General features: G+C 37.2%; 1 protein-coding gene across 2 annotated transcripts in view; it reads right to left on the bottom strand.

The window, feature by feature from the left end:
* The window catches only part of PLEKHH2 (pleckstrin homology, MyTH4 and FERM domain containing H2), a 72,834-nt gene extending 48,254 nt beyond the window's left edge, over positions 1 to 24,580 (bottom strand). For both annotated transcript variants that reach the window (XR_011557514.1, XM_070734534.1), the window contains exons 1-6: positions 24,426 to 24,580; positions 19,560 to 19,693; positions 6,073 to 6,135; positions 4,628 to 4,777; positions 1,288 to 1,371; positions 168 to 249 (exon numbers count right to left, since the gene is read on the bottom strand). Coding sequence is in view for 1 of the 2 variants with exons in the window: in XM_070734534.1 (XP_070590635.1) it covers positions 168 to 249; positions 1,288 to 1,371; positions 4,628 to 4,777; positions 6,073 to 6,135; positions 19,560 to 19,693; positions 24,426 to 24,441 (529 nt within the window). In the remaining variant the exon portion in view is untranslated. The remainder of the gene's footprint in view (positions 1 to 167; positions 250 to 1,287; positions 1,372 to 4,627; positions 4,778 to 6,072; positions 6,136 to 19,559; positions 19,694 to 24,425) is intronic.
* Between the last annotated feature and the right edge of the window lie 1,055 nt (positions 24,581 to 25,635).

Raw genomic sequence — 25,635 nt, 5'->3', positions numbered from 1 at the left:
TGGTTATACTGTGGAATAATGTTATACTTAGGAATTTCTGAGCACAACTAGTTTCCCTGCCTGCTGTAGTATTGGATACAATCTACAATAAAGACATACTCAGATAGTTAACCCCAAGTTCCTTAATAATGGGACACAGCTGTGTTTTGAGAATTTATAACTCCTACCTTGTAATTTAGTCTGCAACAGCTTAATCTCTTCAGTTTGGTTTTGATTGATCCTACGGAGGTTCTGATTCTCAGTTTCTAGCTGAAAACATAGATAAATGCCCCATTCATAAGTACAGCATTGAAAAAGATTGTATCCAAAGGAAAGGTATACTTTCTTTACACCTCATATGGTATTATTTCCAATTCCTCATCCATTTTCCTGGCAATAAGTTCACCAACTTGGTTGGGCTTACATGTAAGTATATTTACAAATGATTACAGTGCTAAGCAGTATATTTAACTCAAATAGCTTTGCTATATCTAGGAGTAATATGAATGAAAGACTGTAGAAGTCAACCTCAGATCCTATTTCAAAAATCTTCTATTTTAAATAGTGTTTTTATGTTATGTCTATTATTATTTTTTAAAGATAAAGTTATCTTTTCTTCCCCAGAAAGACAATGTATTATGCTTTGTAGACACAATCAACAGAAAAAAAATACTTGAAAAAATTGAAAGCAAAATAATAAACTCTCATTATAGGCATCTATAGCCGCTCCAGGTCCTCAGAGAAGGGTGGCATACAAGTCTAACAAATAATAATAATAATAATAATAATAATAATAATAATAATAATTAATAATAATAATAATTATTATTATTATTATTATTGCTTATTTCAATGCAAGGCATTTTTTCCTATAGGAATTCACAGCCGTAGTCTTGTGAACAACTCCACAAAAACTTTTAAATGAATTCTGACCAGATAACATAGAACTGGCAATTATCCACTAATAGATACTAATGAAATAATATAACTTGTCCTGAGCTTTAAAGGAGCTGAATTTTAGAATGAAGAAACCATCACTATCAGTTTGTAAAAGGAAGGTTTACCTACATGTTTTATTTATTTCCTACCTCAATGACAAAGCTGAGAATGCTGTTGTTCATATACAATCTATGTAATATGAATATTACATAGTAATGTGTAATACAGTAATATGTATAAATGTTAGTCATGCTGCCTGGGGTTGTTAAGTGTTGTCATTCAGCACATGGAGTTATATTATTTCTATATCATTGTTACATTGTTATAAGAGTTTCATTGTGTTTAAGAGTTGTTACTTACGAAACATACCTCATGTAACTTGATAGTCACCCATTCCTTAATCTTGGCTGCTTTTTCTTCTATAATTTTAGCTTCTTGTATTCTGATTTCCTTCTGAAACAAGATGTGCTTTTGTGTAATTTGCACGAGTCCAGCAAATGACAATTTATCTACACTATAAACTCCATTGCCAGAAACAATATCAATCACAACAAACTTAGATCCAGAGCAGATCTATCTCTATTACATCTGCTCCCGTGAACTCCACACGGAACTCAAAACACAACTAGATTTAGGCGAAACAAACTTATACATAGATTATTGTGCTGAACGCATCAAAAACAAGACCCGCAATGCATCCCACAACATCCAACCCACCATCCCACAACAACAAATCAACATCCCACACACCACCAACCAAGACTAGGAAAGTGTGCCCCTTACGCCCTCAATCCAGTCCAATACTAATCTCAAATGCAAGGAGCGTAATTAACAAGATGTCTGAATTTGTACTACTACTAAACACTGACACCTTCAACATTATTTTTGTCTGCAAAACAGGGCTAATGCATCCCACCCTGACTCCATCATCATAGCAAGAAACTACCTTGTGTCCCGGTCCGACCATGAAACTCGCAGAGGAGGCGGAGTAGCTATATTCTACAAAAAGACACTAAACCCAAAAAATATCTAATTTACACATTATCTCACCCTTTCCAAAACCATTGTCTGTGATCTATCCTTAAATTCTACACTTCACTTCCTACTTTGTTACAGAGTCCCAGAGTATGACATCACACATGCAAACAAATTAACCTCACTGCTAATGTGGGCAGCCTCTTGCCCATACCCCCTTAATCTACCTCACATTAACTGGACCCTAAACGAATGCATGACTGAACCATCCATACAACCCTATACAATGCTGTTACAAATCTGGAACTCGACCAACCAGTAATGAACAACACTAGACTCAACAACTATCTCGATCTCATATTCTGCAACACAAAAGCACAATTTATGGACTACAAATAAAAGAACTATTTTTCAAAAGCGACCACAGCATGATAGATTTCAGCCTCAATCTACATCTTTGTAAGAATCACCTTAATAATGGGATACCCAAGTACAACTTCAAAAAAGCCAATTATGAACTCATAGACTCTGACCTCTCAACTCTTGACTGGCAGACTCTATTCTCTGGCTGTAACACTGCCAATGACCTCTACAACATATTCTTGCTCAAAGTCAACAGAACTATCAGACTACATGTACCACTAATAACCACCATAACTAAGAAAAACAAACTACAAAACTACAAAAAAAATCCCCCTAGCAAAAAACCAAAACAGACTATGTAGCCAGCTTCAAAAACCACTACAAAAATATATGCCACCAAATAAAGACAGAATGCTTCAACTACCACAGCAAACAACAGGAAAAACTTCTGCGCACCAAATCCAACCACACCTTCAGTCAACCTACTCTCTAACAAGCAATTTGGTTTCAGAAAAAAATTATCCAGTAACCTGTAACTCCTACACTGCAAAAATATAAGGACTACAAATCTCGATGAGGGCAAATCAATACATGCAATTTACACAGACTTCTGTAAACCCTTCAAGTCAGTGGTTCACGATAAACTACTTCTAAAACTGAAATCCTACTGCATCTCTGGACTCCTACATGTCTGGATAACTGTGTTCCTGTCAAACAGACAACAAGTGGTCAAAGTAGGGAGTGTTCTATCTAATCCTGTTCCTGTTAACAGCAGTGTACCTCAATGCAGCATACTAGGACCAACACGCTTCATATTCTATATAAATGACCTTTGCGATCACATTACAAGCAACTATGTTCTCTTAGCCAATGATTTAAAATTCTTCAACACTACCGATAGCACTGCTACCTTCCAAAAAGACCTTGACTTGTGTCAGAATGGTCAAACATCTGGCAACTCCAAATCTCAACCAACAAATGCTTTGTCTTACACTTTGACAAAAAGAATCAGAACACCAAATTCAAGCTGAATAGACAAGAACTTGCAGACAACCCCCACTCTGTAAAATACCTTGGACTACTCATATCAAATGACCTAAGTGCCAAAGCCCACTGCAACAACATTGCCAAAAAGGCTTCAAGAGTTGTTAACCTAATCTTATGTAGCTTCTTCTCCAGTAATCACACACTACTAACCAGAGCATTCAAAACTTTGCCAGACCAATCCTTAAATACATCTCATCTGTCTGGAACCCACACATTTCAGACATAAATACATTAGAAAGTGTCCAGAGATACTTTATGAGAGGAGCCCTCCACTCCTCTACTCGCAAAAGAATATCTTATGCAACCAGACTTGAAATCCTTAGCTTAGAAAGCTTAGAACTACATCGCCTTCGACATGACCTAAGCATAGCTCATAAAATCATCTGCTACAATGTCCTTCCTGTCAATGACTACTTCAGCTTCTGCTACAACAATACACAAGCACACAACAGATGCAAACTAAAAGTAAACCGCTCCAAACTTGACTGTAGAAAATATGACTTTAGCAAAAGAGTGCTTAATGCCTGGAATTCACTACCTGACTCTGTAGTTTCATCACCAAACCCCCAAAATTTTATCCTTAGACTATCCACTGTTGACCTCACCTGATTCCTAAGAGGTCAATAAGAGGCATGCATAAGTGCACCAGCACGCCTATCATCCTTGTTCTAATGTTTCCCTCTTATTAGTATCGATCTCATGTATATAAACAGCATTATATGTATATATGTATACTACCAATATGTACTTGACAAATAAAATTTTGATTTGAATGCACTTTATTCACTTAAAATAGAAGCCACAACCTTTTTCAGGCTAAGCAGTGCACTTAGGCTTTAATTTATTAGTGATTATGTTGCCTCTTTTTTCAAGTAAACAGTTTACAATAAAAGTGATAAAATAACCATAAAATTCATATCAATCATGCAAAGTTAAAAATCCTAAGCAGTATTAATAAAACGAGTAAAGATATTGCAGTAAAACTGTTGTTATTGATCGACTGAAAGGCTTCATTAAAAATACCATTTTCATTATTTTAAATAGTTTGCTTAATTATACAATTATGGGTTGTCCATTTCAGAAATCTTCATATTTTTCCAGACAAGTAGCTGTATGGTGTATATAAACAATTTATACATCTTACCAAGATTTGCTATGACATTAATGGATACCTTTACAGAATCTCTGTTTTCCCTCAACAAGTTTTGTTGCACAAAAATCAGGGATATTACTTTTTTGTAAGCCCCTTTTTTTCAATCTTTATCTCTTGTACCTACTAATAAACATATTGATAACTGGGTAAGAAAAATGTTATTTTCCCAACCTGCTCTACAAGCTGTTGTTCCAGATTCTGGATAGCATCATCTTTCTCTTGAACCAGAATCTCCAGATCTTGGCATCTCTTATATAACCGTGTTTCTGATTCACTTGTTTGGACATTAGCAGCTTTCAGTTTCTCCTCCATAATCTGCACCTAGAAATTAAAACACAGCTGTGTACACAAAGTCTGTAAAACTCCAAAACTAAATGCATAATTCAGAATGTTGTAATGTTTTATACTTCTGAGATTAGTTAAAGCATATACATTCCTCAGCCGGTCCTAATCCTAGTTTACTGATATCTCTGCTATTTTGCTCATATCTTTCATATGAATCTGTTATTCCCAGCTGAATAATTGTTCAACTCTATAATTCAAACAGCCAGATTTAATGACAAACAAACTGCAATAAAGACAGTGGCTTGGATCCAGAGAGTTCTATTTATACAAGGGAATGTCAAAAAAAATAATCCTCATTATCTTTCCATTCTCCTGCTTTTGAGTTTGCTATCCATCATTTCAAGGATCACTTAATCTTCAAGAGCTGTTTTGGGCAGGACGCTGTTCTACAAGAGTAGAAAAAAGTCAGGAAACCCCCAGCCAAAATGATTTCATACTGAAATTATGTTAAATGCAATACAATATGTAAACACAATAAAATAAATTACAAAACCCTGTAAGTCATACTTATGTCTAATGTTGAACGCTTTTTCTTTTGCATACTTACCGAGGCATTAAGATTAAATGAATGTTATTTTAAAGTGATTACACAACAAATCTTAAGAAAGAAACATCTATTGCATTTTTTATTTGCAGATGATAAATCTTAATTGTTTTTGGTTCATGCAAAACTTACAACAGTTCATTTAGTGATTGTTCAAAGTTACAACGGTGTTTTAAAAAGTAACATTTTCCACACTTTAGCGTAAACTGTAACTTTGAATTGGTGCTAAATGATCAGTTATACATCAAGGATTATCTGTATGGCCATAAAAGCATTGTGAACTGGAGACATCAAGATCAGGAGTAAAATCCAGCAGGTTCTGACAGAGTCTGAAGAACTGGTAGTGGAAATTTTGAGTAGTGGTATTTGAGGCAAATACTGCCACTGACTGGCCACACAGTAGGGTGGAAACGGAGATTTTTCAATATCCTTCCCCCAGAAGTAGGGAGGAAATGGGGATTTTGCAGTATCCTTCCCCTGCCACACTGACCAAGCAATACCACACCCACCAAGCCATGCCCATAGGACCAGTAGTAAAAAATGTGGACTTCACCACTAATTAAGATAAGTCACTGTTAATATTATTTTTTAAAAATCCCTGTGAAACTTTCCTGAAAAAGCAGTTTTGGATGCTTTCTATTTTAAGATCCATCTATCTAAAGCACCCCATACTTTATACATATAGGTTCAAACATTGCTACCACATATCTTCTTATTACAATCATACCTGCTGAAAAGCCTTTTCTGCTTGATGATCTGCATCAATAACTTGTTTTTCAAGTTGCTGCATCTATATAAAGATATAAAAATATGAGATGCAATCTTTTGTGTCAGTTCTCAGTTAAAATATTAATAATCATAAATATGATTCGTATGGAGTTGAAGGTGTCCAATGGTTTAAACTACACTTCCTAAATAATCCCTAAAACAATATTGTATAACGTATTTATTACCAACATTTATAGGTAGGATGAAGGTATACATCAAAGACTACTCTAGGTAGAATTCAGAGGGTAGAATTCAGAGGGTAGAATTCATCTAATTTTCACTGCCAAAGGGAGGCTCCAGTTAGGGAACAAGCTTAATTTTTAGGAAAGTCCCCTTCTCTGTTTTGTTTATGGAAGCTTTCCAGTGGATTAGACAATTAGTTGAATTCCTTTTTAAAAAGCTGAGAGAGCTAAGCAACATATGGCACTAAAACTGTCTAATTTAATAGTGGATGGGGAGAGGGAGAATTCCAGCAGAATTACATTGCAAAAACTTTGTCACAGTTCTGGTAAATATTACACCATTATGTTCCTCAAAGCTCTAGGGAAAAAAGTGCTGCTGACAATGGAGGTTCTTAATAGAATTTGTGCACAGAGATAAGGATATCGGTACTTACTGCAACTAGTATTTACATCCTGAAATGCTTTTGTATTTTTGTCCTTAGCTCAGATTTTAACAAATTTCTTTATTTGGAATCTGAAAGTCGCAGGAGGTCAATGGCACTTATTTCTAATATACTGATACATAGAGCATGCATAAGCCTAGTGGCATGCATATAGTTTTGCTATTATATTTTCAATAATAATCCACAATTACTTGATATGCACCAAGGGATTCTGGGTACAATTCAGTCATGGTGCTTACCAGTTATATGGTTTGGCTCCTTGTTATCTAAAGGACTATCTCCTCTAGACAGAACTGCAGCATATTCTGTAAGCTGAGAGGAATGCTTTACATTCCCTCCTTTTGAGAGGGAAGAGACATAGATGCTAAAGAAAACCTTTTCAGCCTCAGGACTTTGGAACAGCTTGTTTGCCCCAAGATCCAGATGGCTCACACACTGTCCTATCTTCAGGATGACACAAAACACAGTTTCATTTTGATAGGCACTCAGAGTTCAGTGCTTTAGAGATAGTCATTTTATCATCCCTAGTCATAATGGCCGGCATAGAAGTCAAACAAACAAACAAATCATCATTAGGCATTTTTAGATTTTGGGATTATTGTTAAGTGTGGGTTTTCACAATTAAATCAAATATACTTAATCAAATTGCAGTTTGATTAAGTGTAAACTTCCTAGACTCAGAGCCAAGTAATTGAGGTAGCCTAAAAATATTGCAAAAATAAATACATTTAAGAAACTGTATCCTAAATCTTAAGCGAAAGCATTTTAAATTCATCCCAAAACGCACAGATATTGGAGTCTAGAAATATTTGCTATAGCTTACAATTTATTTGGAGAGTCTTCTGGCCTATTACAAGGCTTTAAAATAGGGTTGTATCACTGAGGTTGGCATGGCCCATTCAACGTCTGTGCAGATTTTATTTGTCTTTTGTTTAGTTTTTACTTTAGCTGCTGATTGCATTTGTATTTGTTGAAGGTAAAGGAAGATGACCTTGACAGAGCTATGTTGCTTAGGCAGACCATGAGATAACATTAGAAAATAGCTCAGAAATGTACTGAACGATAAAGACAATGACAAGAAGGTACAGCACAGTATCAGACTTGCAAGATTCCTTTACAGTCAATCTCAATAAAAACACTTTTAACCTTCCTGCGCAGATAATTTTCTGGTCTGGTCTGGTCTACAACTGAGCCTGAGAATGATACTGTTATATGTTGTTGTATTTTAAACTACTGTAAGCTGCCCACAGTCCTGAATTTGAGATAGGCAGCCATACAATATAAATGGAAATAAAAAAATCTCAGGGAATCTGGAGATGATATGTTCCTCCTCCCATGGACACTATGTATGATTCAGCTTTTCCATCGAAGGTTTCAATGCAATCCCAAATTTTGTTATAGAAAAAAATTCACCCTAGTGCCTGTATTTCTGCGAGAGTCATGTAGTTAAACTGCACATTTAGAGTTTAAGGTGGAGAAAAGAAAAATGTCCAAAGCCGGATCCAACTAAAACATTGAACAAGGTACATAGTCAGATAATAGTCCTCAACTAGTTAATAAAAGAAAGCTGGGATTAAAGAGTGATTGTGTCAAGTAAATATGTTAAGTAGTTTTGCAGGAGCTTAAAGTATGCTTTGCTTAAGTCAGCTTTCTGGCAGCCTGTATAAAATGTTTTCTGTAGACTAGGAATATACTTGAGTACACTCTGAACTGTATATGCCTACTTCTGTAAAAATAATAAAACATAGCAATTGTTCAAACTGTGTCCCTCCCAAAAACTCTGACAAAGGTTTTATTATGGATAGTTGCCATGTCATAGGAACTGATGGATGAGTCTGAACAGGTAGACCTAAAAATTGTTAAGGCTTCTGAGAAGGAGACTTTGAAATAGTCTGCTGATTCTATTAGAGTAGCTTAATGCTAACAGGTGGATGAAAGTATTTCAAGCTCAAATCCATTTGTGTTCTTTATGCTTTATGCCTCTTCAGCTAATGGATCAAATAAAACCATTGCTGAGTATTATTCTTTAAGTCATGTAATTAACTTCCTAAGCAGAGTTATAAACAGTATCAAGATTTCCAGTTCTGGCCCACCCACCTGATAAATATAATTATTCTATACGTATTTGTAGTCTCTGGCTTTAGCCCCTTGCACAAAGGAAAACAATAAAAATATACCAGTAGATTGCTAAATAATAACAGCTTTTAACAACCAGAGACAGGTATTAAATGTACCTCCCCAAATGGAATTAATTAGATCAGAAATACCTGATTTTGAATGGTAATTCCAGTGTGGAAAACTATGCTTTTATTAAGTTTTTCTTGCCCATCTTTTCCCCATCCTTCTCCTTTGTAATTATCACACGTTATGATTTAGGCTTCTTTTTATTAGTTTGCTTCTGATATTTGCCCAATTACATTTTCATTTTTAATCTTCACTTGATTTATATTTTGCTGTGTTTTTCACCAAACCAGATACACAATCATCTTCCATTTTAAACAAGATAAACTCTTATTACCAGAGGTGGGCTTCTAAGGTGGAACGATGACGTGTGTTGGACCCCGTGGCTCTGAGTGCTAGCAAAGTCCAGTGCAATTACGCTACTGCACCTAGGCAGGTAGTGAAATTGTGCGCAGACATGTGATGTAGTAGCATAATTGCACTGGACTCTGCTAGCACTCAGAGCCACGGGAGCGAGCACACGTCACCGTTCCACCTTAACAGCCCACCTCTGCTTATTCCTATCATTTACCATTACTTGTTCTTTTAAGTCTATGTTTTTTCAACTGGAGAAAACACAGACATTTACAATCTCAAATCACTTCAAAGCATACAAGAAAAGAAAATTAGATTGTGATCAGCTCAAAGTCAAAGTGATAGTCAAAGGGCCAATTCACAGAGGTAGTAGACTATACTGTATGTAGCACATAAAATTCTACAACATTAAATGTGATGAAGTAATTTTTGTCTGACAGCAGTACAGAAACACAAAATTGCTCCGATTGATCTGAAAACACAACAGGAAAGGTGAGATGCATTTGTAATATACTTCTAGAAGAGGTATATCAAAGGAAACCCTGAGCAGCTATTTCTGTTTCCTAATCAACAATTGTAGATACATTTCCTATATAAAATTATTTTAAATGTGCTCTGTAGGCCTAATGAAGAAAGCACATTACATCTTATTTTGTAAATGCTTTGCATTTTAGGAGATAGAAGAGATGAAAGATCATTTCCAAGTGTGCTCTGGTTTCCTGAAGATGAGCTATTTATTTATTTATTGGATTTGTATGCCGCCCCTCTACGGAGACTCGGGGCAACTAACAGCAACAATAAAACAGTGTACAATAGTAATTTGGTATTAGAAATGATTAAAAATCTATTAATATAAAAACCAAACATACATACATACATACCATACATATTTTCATTTGATGCCTTAGGGCCACTACAGGCGACTTAAAATCAGAAAGGTTTAGGTGTACTTTTTAAAAACACTTTAAAGCAATAAATATCACCACGTACGTGAAATGACTTGCTTATAATCCAACAAAAAATAATATTTAATTTGGGAAGTGACCAAGAAAAAAAAACCTCTATAGAAGTACAGTGGTACCTCTACTTGCGAACTTAATTTGGTCCGTGACCAGTTTCTTAAGTAGAAACTTTTAAGTAGAAATTTTCCCCATAGGAATCAATGTAAAAGCAAATAATGCATGCGATTAGGGAGACCACAGGGAGGATAGAGGCCCTGTTTCTTCCCAGAAAATTCCTAGAGATGCCCCATGGAGGCTTCTCCCTGTCTTTTCTGGTTACAGTTTTGGAGGCTTGGGTTTGTAAGTGGAAAATGGTTCTTGAAAAGAGGCAAAAAAATCTTGCACACCCGGTTCTTATCTAGAAAAGTTCGTAAGTAGAGGCACTTGTAGGTAAAGGTATCACTGTACAGCCTCTTTCTACCTTGCCTAAAACTACCAAAGAGTCTGTGTGAAATCAAAGTTGGTGGAAATAATATATTCTTCAATAAATAGTTGGCAAAGATTTTTTATTTATTAATTTATTATTTAAGTTTTATTTCAGTTCAATCATTAATGAGCAAAAAGCATTGAACTGATAAATTTCACTGCCTAACTGATGGATGGAAATCCATGCAAATCAAGGGCAATCAAGTGGGCAGTAATTTACAAGTCCTGCAGAGGACTTAAACTTGAATAAAATTTGAAGAAATGTCCAATAGCATATTTTTATAGTGTGCCCTTAAATCGGTTTAAAGACTTATGAAATAAAATTAGTTAATGACAGGCAGGATGTGACATAAGTGTTGTGCACAACTTAATCATTAGTAGCTAAAGCAGCAGAATATAAGTGGGTTCAGCTATTTATATTTATGGACAATGCATGTACAGTATTAAACACAAAAAACAAATTTCAAAAAAGCAGAGGAAAATATGCTAAAGTTCAACTATTCCAGCACACTCGCTAATTATTAAGCAAACATTTTTCTCTAAATTTAGACTAAGTTCTTTCCTATAGTTAGCAATATAGTATAAACACGTCCATTCTCTCACTTGTTTTCCAATCCTTGCCTTACAAACAGATGCCTTTCTTCTTCCATTTTGACTCTTCTCCTTTCAAAGAAAGAAATATCATTTTAACCCACCATTTTTCAAGTGGTGAATAAATGATATTGTTCTCCTTTGATGCCAAATTGTTCTCAATGAGAAAAGATAATCTTATGCTAACTAAAATAAACTGCAAGAATATATGGAGAATAAGTTTGAGGGAGAAGAAATACTGAAATGCTGTATTTTTTATTACATCCATATTTGTTATTTAGATCATAAGTCATCAAAGTAAATGTTATTCTAAAACAATTAAACAGAATTATACAAAAATCAACTGAGAAATAAACTTAACATATCCAACACAGCTGATACACATTAATATTACTGGCAGTTTAAAAACAAAGTCCATGAAAGTCACATATGTAAGCTATTTTCATCCCTGAATACTGTTGTTAAAAGAATTATTTCTAAAGGCCATTCCTCTCTGCTGTTTTCTAATTTATCTTAATTCATACAAGCATTATATCTTGAGTCACCTCGAGAAGGGCGAAATAGAAATCTAATAAATAAATAAATAAATAAATAAATTACAGTGATCCCTCGATTATCACGGGGGTTACTTTCCAAGACCTCCCGCGATAATCGATTTTCCGCGATATAGCGGCGCGGAAGTAAAAACTCCATCTGCGCATGCGCACCCTTTTTCCATGGCCGCGCGAGGGCTTGCAGGTGGAGGCGGGGAACGATGAAAGTGCGGAAGCCGACAAAGATTGCTTTGAATGTCGGCTGCCCCCGCCCCCCCAGCACCCGCCTGCCCGCCCACCGTTCGCCCGCCCGCCGTTCGCCCGCCACCCGCCGTTCGCCCGGCCGCTCGCTCGCTCGCCCGTTCGCCCACCCAGCCGCTCGAGAGCAAGAGGGGGAGAGATAGAGAAAGAGAGAGAAGGAAAGAAAGAGATGAGAGAGGAAGGAAGAGAGTGTGAGAGAGGAAGAAGCAAGATAGAGAAAGAGAGAAAGAAAGAAAGATGAGAAAGGAAGGAAGAGAGTGAGAGAGAGGAAGAAAGAGAGAGAGAGAAGAGTGGAAGGAAGAGAGAGAGAGAAATGATAGAAAAAAGGGGAGAAAAAAAAAGAAATGAGAAAATGATTGAAGCAGAGAATGACAGGAAAGAAAGAGAAAGAGACAGAGAAGTGACTCTTGGTGATGACGTATGACATCATCGGGTGGAAAAAACCGTGGTATAGCAAAAAAACCGTGGAGTATTTTTTAATTAAATTTTTTTTTAAACCGTGGTATAGCATTTCACGAAGTTTGAAGCCGCGAAAATCGAGGGATCACTGTATACCATGCAAAACAAAAGAATAATCTAATATTTAGCTTTACAAAATCCATTCCATTCCAATATACTAACAGAAATTGTGGCTTCTGCTGTAGGTTTATAGATGTGATTCTCAAATAGTGGGGCGGGGGCCCCTGGGGGGCACAAAGCGGTGCCAGGTAGGCGCGTGACCCCAGGGAATGTGCTCTTTTTTGCCACAGGGAGTAGAGGTTTTTTGCATTGAACAATAGCACACAGCACAGAGTAGGATATATAAAGTGCATATCACAAAGAGACGCCATGGAAAAATATTTAACTGGGATGAAAAGGAGGAGACAGACGGAGATAATGAGACAAACATTAAGTCTCCCGAAAGCTAAGATGAGGAAATATAATGAAGCATATGTAGCGCTTGTCTTCACTGTGAATACAGTGGGAGATGAGGAAAGACTGCTATGTTTACTGCGTCTAAAAATGTTGGCAGCAGGCAGCATGAAGCCAAATAAATTAAGGTGTCACTTAAACACATTACACCCCAATCACGCTGATAAGCTGCTTAATTTTTTCAGTGAAAATGTGCTGGATATTGCAAACAATTGTCCCAGCAGAGAGTGGGGTGCGGGGAGCGGCGAAATGTTTACTTCTTCCTGGGGGGTGGGTGACGGGATGTGTAACAGATAATAATTGAGAAACACTGATTTATAGTAACCCAGCTATTGGTTATGGCCAGTAACTTACAGGTAGTGTTCATTTAGTGACCATAATTTTGACCGGCAACTTGGTTATTAGGTAAAGTGATTGCTAAGTGAAACTGTGATTGCGCTTTTTAAATCTTACTTCAGCTTTCGTTGCTTTACAGACATGAATGCAAGGATTGGTTGTAGATTTACTTTTTCATCACCATTGTAACTATGAACAGGAAAGTCACTAAATGAGAGCTACCTGCATATTGGGTAGGTGCCAGAGGCTATACAATGTATGCCGTTTCGATGATGCCACTATTTTAAACTAAAAGCACTGCTACAGATTATTCTCTTCCTATGCATTTATTCTATTAATTCTCTTGGGGGAACATCTAAAATCCTATTCAACTTTGTATATAACTTTTTATTGAGGATTTTGATTCAAATTGTAAAAAAAACTAACACAAACTAAATTAAAAAAATCCCCCAAAATAAAAAAGTGCAGAAAAAAAATTGAGAAAAATATTTTATAAAACAGACATGACTTTCATCTTCATTATAACAAGTATAAACAATTTTACTGGCTGTAAGGTTAGAAAGAGATATATCTCTTCATTCCATATCCCATTCATTATTATAAGCAAATCCATCAAAAAATAACTTTTCAATTCTGGTGTCAGCAAAAATTCTGTAAAAGGCTGCCAGAACTTGGAAAATAAATGTTTTATTTTAACCTTGATCAAATGAACCAATTTTATATTCCTTATTTTTTACTTACAGTTTTTTTAGTTTAGGTCATTCAAATACTATCATAGGATTTGAAAATGAATATTACCCCCATTTGCAAAGATGTTCAAAAATTAGATTGCAAATTATTGATAAAAATGACAAAAATGGCAACAGAGAGAAATCATAAGAATTCTGTTTTAATGTGTATGCTTATTTTGAGGAAACTCTAATTAATGTTTTTAATGTCTGTTTGTTCTGAATTAAGAAAAAAGTAATACTCTAAGCCAACACTGTGTCTGATTTAGATTTGATTCCCTTAGATGCGTTTTATAGTATTAATAAGCTCATTCATTTTAATGAGTAGCCAAGAAAAGGCTTATTTTCTCAATTCTTTAAAAAAATAATAATCCATAAATGGGCAGATCATGAGTTTTCTTTAGTCTTGTAATAAATATTTAGTTTACTTTTGAAGTTATATGGAAGTTTTACTTTCTTTGTGATCTTTTGTTGGTTCTCTATGGCCCTTTGTTACAGCAGCAATTCTTTCCAAAAATCCCATCAGATGGGAACAGTAATATACTACTACAGTTCAAATGACTACATAAAACCCTATGGAACAGGATATATTGAACAAATCCTAATTAACAACCACATTGTTCATAAATAAATAAACTATTTGAAATTTTTAATTGTTTCAAAAGAATCACATTTATTACAAATTGACACTGCCCACTTATCTCAATTCTGTAGCACCACCCTACCAGTAATTCAATTGATGGTATTACTTCAGATGAAAAAAATCTCGCTTATCCTCTGGTTATCTCTGTATTACTTTCATTGGAGGATAGAACTCTGTTAACATGTATGTTCTACCCCGTAAACAAGAACGCTGTCTCAAGTAATGGATACTATGCTATCATCAACATTGAATAATGTTCAATGTTAATTCAGCAAAGTTCTGTAGATAGAATATAGATGTGGTATCTCTTCTTTTTCTCCTTTCACACCTAATCATTTGATACTTGACCTGCAGCTTTCTTACTTATTTCCTTTCATTCCTTTTTTCTTATTGCATATATTTATTTACAAGAATAACCTTATTTATTTATTTATTTATTTATTTATTTATTTATTTATTTATTTATTTATTTGAATTTTTTTTTATGCCGCCCTTCTCCTTAGACTCAGGGCGGCTTACAACATGTTAGCAATAGCACTTTTTAACAGAGCTAGGCTATTGCCCCCACAATCCGGGTCCTCATTTTACCCACCTCGGAAGGATGGAAGGCTGAGTCAACCTTGAGCCAGTGATGAGATTTGAACCGCTGACCTTCAGATCTACAGTCAGTGACCTGCAGTACAGCACTCTACCTGCTGCGCCACCCCGGCTCTCTAATTATCTCATTTCATATTTGAACCTAACCTTTACACTTATCCTGCAGCAAAACATATTTTCCAGGCATTCCTAACAGACAGGAAGCAGCAGGGGAAGGTAGGCAAAATCACATCAGATACCTGTTCAATCAACACAGGGCCACCCAAGGCTGTGTGCCCTCACCACTTCTCTTCTCTATACAGTGATCCCCCGGTTATTGCGTCCCCGACCATTGCGAACAGGGTAATTTGCGATTTTTGAACCCGGAAGTCAGAACACCATCTGCGCATGCGTGCCCTTTTTTTCTATGGGCACGCATGCGTAGATGGCGCCGGGCAGATCAGCTGCTGGGCGGCTTCCCTAGGTCTTCCCCCTCTTGGCCGGCATCAGCGAGGAGTTTCCCCACCACCGCCCACGCAAACTCCTCGCTGCTGCCGCTTCGCTCGGGCCACTTCCCAGCTGAGTACTCAGCTGGGAAGCGGCCCGAGCGAACGGCTTGTCCGCAGCCTGCCTGCCCGCGCGCCCGCGGCTCGCGCCCTTCTCCCGCCCACGCCGTTCGCTCGGGCCGCTTCCCAACTGAGCCCTCAAGCCAAGCGCAGAAGTTCGCCTTTGGCGCTTGGCTTGAGGGCTCAGTTGGGAAGGCGCGCGGGTGTTTTAAAACGTCCCCGACGACATGGGGGGCTCGCTAGCACACCCCCAAACCCGGGTTGGGGGTTCGGGGGGTGCTAGCGAGCCCCCCATGTCGGCGGGGACGTTTTAAAACACCTGTGCGCCTTCCCAACTGAGCCCTCAAGCCAAGCGCAGAAGTTCGCCTTTGGCGCTTGGCTTGAGGGCTCAGTTGGGAAGGCGCGCGGGTGTTTTAAAACGTCCCCGCCGACATGGGGGGCTCGCTAGCACACCCCCAAACCCGGGTTGGGGGTTCGGGGGGGTGCTAGCGAGCCCCCCATGTCGGCGGGGACGTTTTAAAACACCCGCGCGGCTTTCCAATGAGTCCCGAAGACAAACGCGGAAGTTTTAAAACACCCGCGCCGCCCCCAATCTTCGGCTCCTCGCTAGCGCTGCGGAAGTAAAAACACCATCTGCACATGCGCAGATGGTGTTTTTACTTCCGCAGTGCTACTTCACGAAAACCCGCTCGTTGCGGGGGGTCCTGGAACGGAACCCTCGCAACGAGCGGGGGATCACTGTATACAGTATACCAATGACTGTATTTCAAACAATCCATCTGTTAAACAACTAAAGTTTGCTGATGATATAACAGTGATTGGTCTCATTAAAGACAACAATCAAAATGCATACAGACAGGGGGTTGAACAGTTAGCCTTGTGGTACAACTGGAACAATCTGGAACTGAACACACTCAAAACTGTAAAAATGGTGGTAGACTTTAGGAGAAACCTTCCCATTCTAATACCTCTTACAATATTAGACAACACAGTATCAACAGTAGGGACCTTCAAATTTCTAGGTTCTATCATATCTCAAGATCTAAAATGGTCACCTAACATCAAAAGTCATCAAAAATGCACAACAAAGAATGTTCTTTCTGTGCCAACTCAGGAAGCTCAAACTGCTCAAGGAGCTGCTGATATAGTTCTACTGAGGAATTACTGAGTCTGTCATCTGTACCTCTATAACTGTCTGGTTTGTTTCTGCAACCCAACAAGACAGAGACTTCATAGGATAATCTGAACTGCAAAAGAAATACAGTAATAATAATTACTGCCAACCTGCCTTCTATTGAGGACCTGTATAGTACATGAGTCAAAAAGAGAGTCGTGAAAATATTTACTGACCCTTTGCATCCTGATGATAAATTGTTTCAACCCCTACTATAGACACATATGCAAAACCCTGTCTAATTTTTCTTGAACCCTGAAATAAGTGCTTGGCCTTATTGCCATGCACTCAAAAGCCCAAATGGGCTTATTAACAGGGGATGTCTTCTTTTGGGGAAAACAGGTAGTCTTCTCCTCATTCCTATCACCCATCTCTTGCCACTTATGATTGTATGACTGTAAATTATTGCTTTTATCCTTACAACTTATATTAATATTGATTGTTTCCTGATCGTTTATTTGTACCCTATGACAATCATTGTGTTGTACCTTATGATTCTTGACGAATGGATCTTGTCTTTTTATGTGCACTGAGAACATATGCACAAAGATAAATTCCTGGTGTGTCCAATCACACTTGGCCAATCAAGAATTCTAATTTTTCTCAAGACAGTTATTGCAAATTCATGTCCTTTTCTCTACAAAAGTTGCTTTAAAGTAAATATAGTGATTATTTGTAAATAAATAACATTATTTAGGGCAATCAGTTAGATATACAGTATATGTAATATTCCAATCCAACTCTAGCTATCCTGAAAAATGTAGCCATAAAGTGCACTGTGTTTTTATGAGCATCTTCTTTTAAAAAGTATTTACACACACTAATGTTCTCTATTCCTGCTATATGTGTAATTGATGAGTCATATTTATTATTATTATTATTATTATTATTATTATTATTATTATTATTATTATTTGTATGCCGCCCCGCTCCATATTTATCATTTGCATATATTCCATCTCCATAATATCCAGATTCCACAGAAAGAAAAAATACTGCAGGTACTATAAAAGGACAATGAATCATCAATCTCTTTGTTTCCAAGATCACTGACTCACTACCCATATGTCCAGACTCCTTGATTTAATAAACAACACGTAAAACTTCTATAAAACATGTATCCCAATTAATATTTGATTATTCAAAAGGGTGCAGGGGGAACATGTTCAAACATTATTCTTTAGTGAAGAATATTTGCCTTCCAATAATGATTATTTTGAAATAAGGAAATTACATATTTTTATATTGAAGATGACCTTGGATTCTTTTATCCACCCTTACAACTACTGCATCAGGGGTGGGTTCAGACTGTTTTGCCCAAACCGGTAGCGGCCTGTTGGTGACGTCATGATGACTGTTTGGCGAGAGGGGCGGCTGAGGGGGCAACGGCGCTCCAGAATAACACAGCCCTCCCAGTCCCAGAGCACTTGCTTCCTTCTCTTACCACCTAGAAGAGAGAAAGAAAAAGAAAAAAGAAAGAAAGAAAGAAAGAAAAACAGGACAGGACAGGACAGGACAGGAAAGGAGAAAAAAGGAAAGGAGGAGGGAAGGGAAGAAAAGGAAAGAAGGGAAGGAAAGATGGGAAGGTGGAAGAGAAGGGAGGACAAGGAAGGAAATGGAAGGAAAGGAAAGAAGCAAAAGAAAGGTAGGAAAGGAAAGGAAGGGAAGGGAGCAAAGAAAGAAAAGAAAGGGAAAGAAGTGAAGGGGGAAAGGAAGGGAGGAAAGGGAAGGAAAGGAGGAAAGGAATGAATAGGGGGAAAGGAAGGAAAGAAGGAAAGGGAGATGGGAGGGGAAGGATTATAGCTACAGCTCTGGATTATGGCTTTCCCACCAACATCAGCAAGCCACCATCAATCTGCTCATCTTTCCTTCACTCCTTCACTCCGATTGACCAGTCTTCTTGAGAGAAGGAACCAAGCTTCTTGGCTTTTCTTTCACTCAGATTGACCAAGCTTCTTGAGAGAAGGAACACAAAAGACGTTTCCAGGCTATGTGCCTGGACCAGGCACTTTCTCTCAGGCCTCCCACCCGGAGGCCTTGCAGAAGCAGACAGGTAGGCCTGAAAGGCAGCTGAGCCTCAAAGGCGAGCAGCGATATTTGGCTGCTGTGGGTGCACAGCAACTAGAATCTTGCATGAGCATCTTTGCGTGAGTGAGAAAATCCACCAGAATCTCCCCATTTGTGCCCGTGAATGGGTACTGGTAACCTGAAGCTGCCGATGCATCTCTGGTTTTGCTATAGTTGCAGCTTCATTTTTCCTACCGGAATGCCATTTTCAAGCGTTCTGGCTCGGGCCCACCCCTTCATATATGTCTAGTGATTACTATTGCCAGATTAAGCCAGTTAATCGAAAGGTATTTATTTAAGCAAATGTAATTAGTCAATAGAATAGAATAGAATAGAATTTTATTGGCCAAGTGTGATTGGACTCACAAGGAATTTGTCTTGGTGCATATACTCTTAGCGTACATAGATATCTATTAAGCAATCTATATTGCTGAACTATACAATATGTTACACTAAACTTTTTAACACTTACCTTCTCTGCAAGCAGTTCTCTAATTTTGCTGGCTTGAAGGCGAAACTTCATTAGTTGAGATTCCATAACCATGCATCTTTCCTTCCAGTTTATTATCCTTTCTGGCTCTAGGAAGTCTGCCATATTTAGGAAGTCTGCCATATTTGAAAAAAAAAGGAAATATTCAATAAGATTTTAAACTGTTAATATACATACATTTACATGTACAAATTAAAAGTATTTTAATTATCAAATAAGTATGTTTTGATTATTTCAATACTTAGCATAAGATTATGTCCTTATGCATACTACAAAGTTATGATGATTGCAATATTTGCCAAATGGTACATTCATGATATCAAGAAGAACTTAATCTCAATTCTTATTGTAAAATGTCAAGTTTACATGAACTCATTTATATTGTAATAATATAGCAATTCATGGATGGACATTAATTAAACCATACTGTTTAAATACAAAATCAGCTTTCCTTTTTTTGAATTAAGAAATCTGTTATAGGAACAAGGCATAGAACATCTCAGTGTTTAGAAACTTAAAGAGTTAAGAAATAAGCTATAGATATAAAGTAGAAATCAGTGGGTTCAATCCAGATAAATGGGCTTTATTTAACTAAAAATGTACAGAATTATGTTATAAAGCACCATGTTTCTGGATCAACTAATAATTTTTTAAAAATGCATTTCTAATTTATCTGGCAAATCACACAATATTAAAACACATTTTATATAATTTAAAACAAAGCATAGAAGCTAAAATCTATAAGCTATTTAATATATAATTTTAATATTTTTTACATAAATTTTAATGTTAAGATATTAAAACTGTACATTAAATCAAATAATTGACAACAAATATAACAAAATATTTCTAAATGTTATAGTTCATGATGATTAAAAATAAAATCTAAACTAATTTTGCTGATACAACTTAAAGATGATCAATTTTCTGACCTCAATTTTTGTTGTTTTCCTTTTAAATAATTTTTTGTTTTCATTATTTTTTAGAATGTAATATAAATGTAAAAATGTCAATTGTTTAATAACAAAATTACTAGTGACTTTCAGTTTCTGTATAGATCATAACTATTTTATTGGTCATATAACATTCTGATGTCCATTATTGTAAAGGGTTTGGGTTTTTTTTAAATTTATAATTCCAGAAAATTATTTGCTTTACATTTTTTCAGAAGGCAAAGGACTACAGAAATATTTGCTGGCACAATACATGCTGTTTACATTTGTGGAATGAATGATCTTATTTATGAGTCAATGACTTCCCGTCTCTTATTTGATTCCTCAAGGGAAAAATAAATGAGTTCATCACTTTGGCTTGCTTGTGTTCTGATTCAGCATTATGAACCTACACACATTTTCCCTCCTGTGCCTTTTTCTGTTTCTTTCATTTTAAAGTATAAAGTAACATCACAATCCCATTGAGGCTTATTGAATTTATTCTGAATTAAACTTGTATCTTTGCTTAGAGTGCACAATTGTATGCTTAGATTTATTAATATCCCACAGGGTATTAAATTTCACAAGTTTGATAAAATTATTTTTTTTACATTTAAATAAAGTGTATTTCCATTTGATGAATAGTAGTTTAACTGTTTTTATTTAAAGAGATTAATTCCCATACTTTAACATTATGATACAGGATCTAATGTTTCACTGTTTAATTTATTAACTGATATAAGGAACTTATGAAATAATTCAAAATATCAATGAAGTCAACAGTGTCTTTTCAGATAAAGTTTACATTGTACACTGAATAAAAATTTGTTCTTTTTAAATTGCAAGAAACACCCACAAAGTTCAGGGAGGTTAGGTGTTGCCCAAAATACTTTCCCAACACATAAAGTAAACAAGCATAAAAAGGAAGAACTTTGTTTCTTTTCTCTATGGCCCATTATTTTCCTCTTTTACAGCATTTGATACAAAAAAAATCACCTCTTTAAAATGATGTGTTCGCTGCAGCTTTAGTTGTTACTTTTAAAAACTGGAAAGGAAGATTTTAATTTTCAACCAGTACTACTGAAGGTGAGGCAACCCTAGGCAGAGTTACCAATAAAGGGGAATCTTGAAAGGTGCAGTACAGCCATCCCAAGAGAGCATCTACAGGTCTGAACAATTTACTTGAACTTGGGAAATTCAAATCTAAAGCAAAGTATACATTATATGGTAAGCTAAAGCCATAGAAATAAACCAGCCAAAATGTCCTACACATAATGGCTTAGCACTCTATAAACCCAGCCATTACCTCCCACAATAATCTGGTTTATAGGTTTAATATCAGGATAATATAGAGGTAAAGGAATGAACGATTTAAGATACTTTTAACTGTTGGATGAAACACAAGATATACAATGCTTATAATAAATCAGTAATACAGCATTCCATAGAAACATTTCTGGTGTAAAAAAAATATTGGCTATTGTTTCCTATGACACAAATAACGTTTGCATATCATATTATATTGTAGTGTGTTAAATAAAGTTAGTTTGCCCAGAATGGTTTTGTGAGATCGGTAGTTTCTAAACTAACTAACTAACTGGCTGGCTGGCTGGCTGGCTGGCTGGCTGGCTGGCTGGCTAACTAACTAACTAACTAACTAACTAACTAACTAACTAACTAACTAACTAACTAACTAACTAACCAACTAACTACATATAGTACATACATACTACCAGGGTTCATACATTGAATTAATGCATGTTGTAAAAGTAAAGCATTCTTTATTATACAGAATTGACAGCTTCATATATCATACTAAGCCAATAGCAAACAAATGATGTAATGGTTTACACGATACTATACATAGTATTGTCTCATGAGAAAGCTGGCAAATAAGCTATTATCTAATTCCATTATTTGTGTAATTATGTATTATTATTTATTTGTACTTGGGCACATTTAAACAATACTTCAGCCACTTTTAGGGACATTAAGCTTATGGTATTAGTATTGTCATGTTTCCTCCATCATCAGAATATATACTGTAATGCATTATTATTTTAATTACAGAATTTCTACCCATCGAGATGCTGGCAAGATATGTTACCTTATAAATTTGTATTGAAACCTTCTCATTCCACTACTGTACACCCATTGAAAAGGCCTATTTCAGAGAATGATCCTTCTGGAACATGCTGTTCATTTCCTATAGTGAGCTTCTTTAAAAAAAAATTGCAGTCCAAGGCTTTTCCACTTATCACAAGGGAAAAGATTACTGACCGTATTTCCAGCTCAAAAACAATTTAGCATTCTGGGAGCCTGGCCAGAATGAAGAGCAAAAGAATTTCAAAGTGGTTTTCAGGATATGGAGCAAGAGTGGGTAGGCCTCAAGGGCAAGGGGCTTTTTTTTAAAAAAAAAGAGAGAGAGAAAAGGAAAAAATTATTCCCAGTTATTTCCAGCCAGGTATAAAAGGCACACCTTGAGAACTATGAATTCTTAGCCCAGGGGTTTATTTTGTGTACCAGTTCTGAATGGAGCTCATAGTTTATTTCTTTATTTTCTTTGTCAAACATGTATTGATAGTAGTTTGTATGAACATAAGTAAAAAGTAATGATAAAAGAGGATAATAGGACAGTAGGACAGGGATGGTAGGCACAATGGCGCGCTTATGCACACCCCTTATTTCACTCCTGGCTCTTCTAAGCTTGTTATATTTCTGTAGGTCAATGTATGGGGGAAATGTAATATTGTTAATACTACTGTTAAAATAGTCTGATGTCAGAAAACTTTCCTGATTTAGCATTAACCATTCAATCCAGTTCAGTTCAATTCATGCAGTTCAGTTGTTATTGTTGATATTATTTTTTAGCTTCTGTCCATTCCTGGTAAGTAGATATTCCTTTTTCCTTCACTCTTCTCCTATCGGTAGGATAGTGACAGATGTGTGTGTGAGAAAAAAACAACTTGCAATTCAAAAAGTATAAAACTCCAGAATAGTAATTTTTCTAACACAGGGTCTAAAGCCAAACTCGGCCTCAGAAGAATTTACTTCTCGCACGATGATGAGGAATGATAACACTGAACATACAGAGAGTGCCTTTTCCTCAGGACAGCTAGTCCTCATGCTTTTGGTTCCTGTAATGCAAAAATGTCATTTTGTTGGAACTTAGATGTGAACCCAACATCTCCTGGCATCAAATTGAAGATTTCCCTTTCATTCAGTTATGGACACCTTGCAGAATTTATAACCATATCAAACATATGTAATTGGCGTGTAAGTAAGCCCTACCTGTAATTTGTGTGTGTGTAAGTAAGTAAGTACCAGTAAAGGAAGGAAGGAAAGAAGGAAGGAAGGAAGGAAGGAAGGAACGGGGAGTGAAGGAAGGAAGGAAGGAAAGAGAAAGAAAAGAAAGAAAGGAATGAAGAGGAAGGAAGGAAGGAAGGAAGGAAAAGAAATACCATACCCCCTTTCTTCTCTGTTAACAAGATTTGATAAAAAAGAAATGCAGGGGGAGAAACATTCATATACTACAGTATCTGATGATCTCTCATCCCTTCATACAGTACTCTACTTAGTGGAAGCCCTGGCGTATATAAGCCACTTTGGGAGTGACTCAAAAACTCGATGTGACTAGCAGTATGAACAATTTTGGACATCTCTGGGATTACAATTGCTTCCCATCCTCAACTAATGCCTTACCTCCCCCTTCTTTTCCCCCCTGAGCCAAAAAAGGAAAAGGGAAGAGGCAGGACGTGAGGAAAGACGGCTCCTGCTTTCCCTCGCTCTTTGGGCTCCTCGTCGAGCCCTCTCAGCTCGCTCAGTCAACAGTCCCCGAAGAGAGAGAAAAAACAAACCCGAGGGTCGTTATCCGTCCTGCACACTCCCCCCACCCCCACCCTAACGTGAGTCACACCTGCGGACGTCGTCATGAAGTTCCCGGCTCTTCAGTGACTCCGCCGACGGGCCCGCGCCCCGCTCCCCGAGATCTCCGCGGCTCTCCCGGGCAGCCCGCTCTGCGCTAAAGGCTTCGGCCGCGGCACCATCTCCTCGCTCGGCGGGACACGCAGCGAAGGGGCCCAGGCTGAGCGGCAGTTGCCCAGGCCATTCAAAACGCCGCTTAGGCGGGACTTGCGGTCCACTCCGGCCTCTCCGCAGTGGGGGCGGCGTTTAGGCTTGCAGGCTTGGTGTGTATATACAGTATACTGTACTGTATATGTGGGGAGGTGGGGCGGCTTTGCATCCATCGCCTAAAGCAGTGTTTCTCAACCGTGGTAACTTTTGAAGATATCTGGACTTCAACTCCCCAAATTCCCCAGCCAGCATTCGCTATTTAAGAATTAAGAAATTAATATGTCAAATTAAACTTAAGGTCCATCTGTCCTTGGTCTTCATTTCCGAAAGAGCAAAAGCTTTCAAGTTTTTCAGAAACGTCAGCTCAAGCATGAGAACGAGGGAAGTGCCAATCATAAGATTGTTTAGCAAGCTGCCAGGGCGGTATACAATTAAACAAGAATAACATGCACATAGAATAAAGAACAAATAACATTGATCAATACAGACACTCCAAGCAAGTGGAAAACAAACAATTATAACCATCAAAACCAGTTATTAACAATTGAAAAGTCATCATGCCAACATGTTAAATTGGGGATTGTGCTGTCAGTAAAACATCTCCAACAGAACGGAGTATTGGTAGTTCAGGATTGAGTGGTGGAGCCTTTGACGCTCGCTGAGCTTAGCTGTTTGTTTGCAGACATTTCATTACCCAACTAGGTAACGTCATCAGTGCAACTTACAGGGAACAAATCATATAGTCACTTGATGGGTAAATAAATATCTGCAAAAAACCCAAACAAATGAACACCCCACACGAAGCTCACCGTAATAAAACACTTGCTTAACTGCAGGGAAAACCCTGCAACAAAGGTTTTTAAACACTGGAAGTTTTAAAGATGTTGGATAACCATTTGTCTGAAGTAGTGTAGGGTCTCCTGCCCAAGCAGGAGGTTGGACTAGAACAGTGTTTCCCAACCATGGCAACTTGGAGATATCTGGACTTCAACTCCCAGATTTCCCCAGCCGCTGGCTGGGCAATTCTGGGAGTTGAAGTCCAAATATCTTCA

The sequence above is a fragment of the Erythrolamprus reginae genome, chromosome 1 (genome assembly GCF_031021105.1).
Source record: "Erythrolamprus reginae isolate rEryReg1 chromosome 1, rEryReg1.hap1, whole genome shotgun sequence".
In the NCBI taxonomy this organism is placed as follows: Eukaryota; Metazoa; Chordata; class Lepidosauria; order Squamata; family Dipsadidae; genus Erythrolamprus; species Erythrolamprus reginae.
This window is presented reverse-complemented; position numbering and strand designations above follow the sequence as displayed.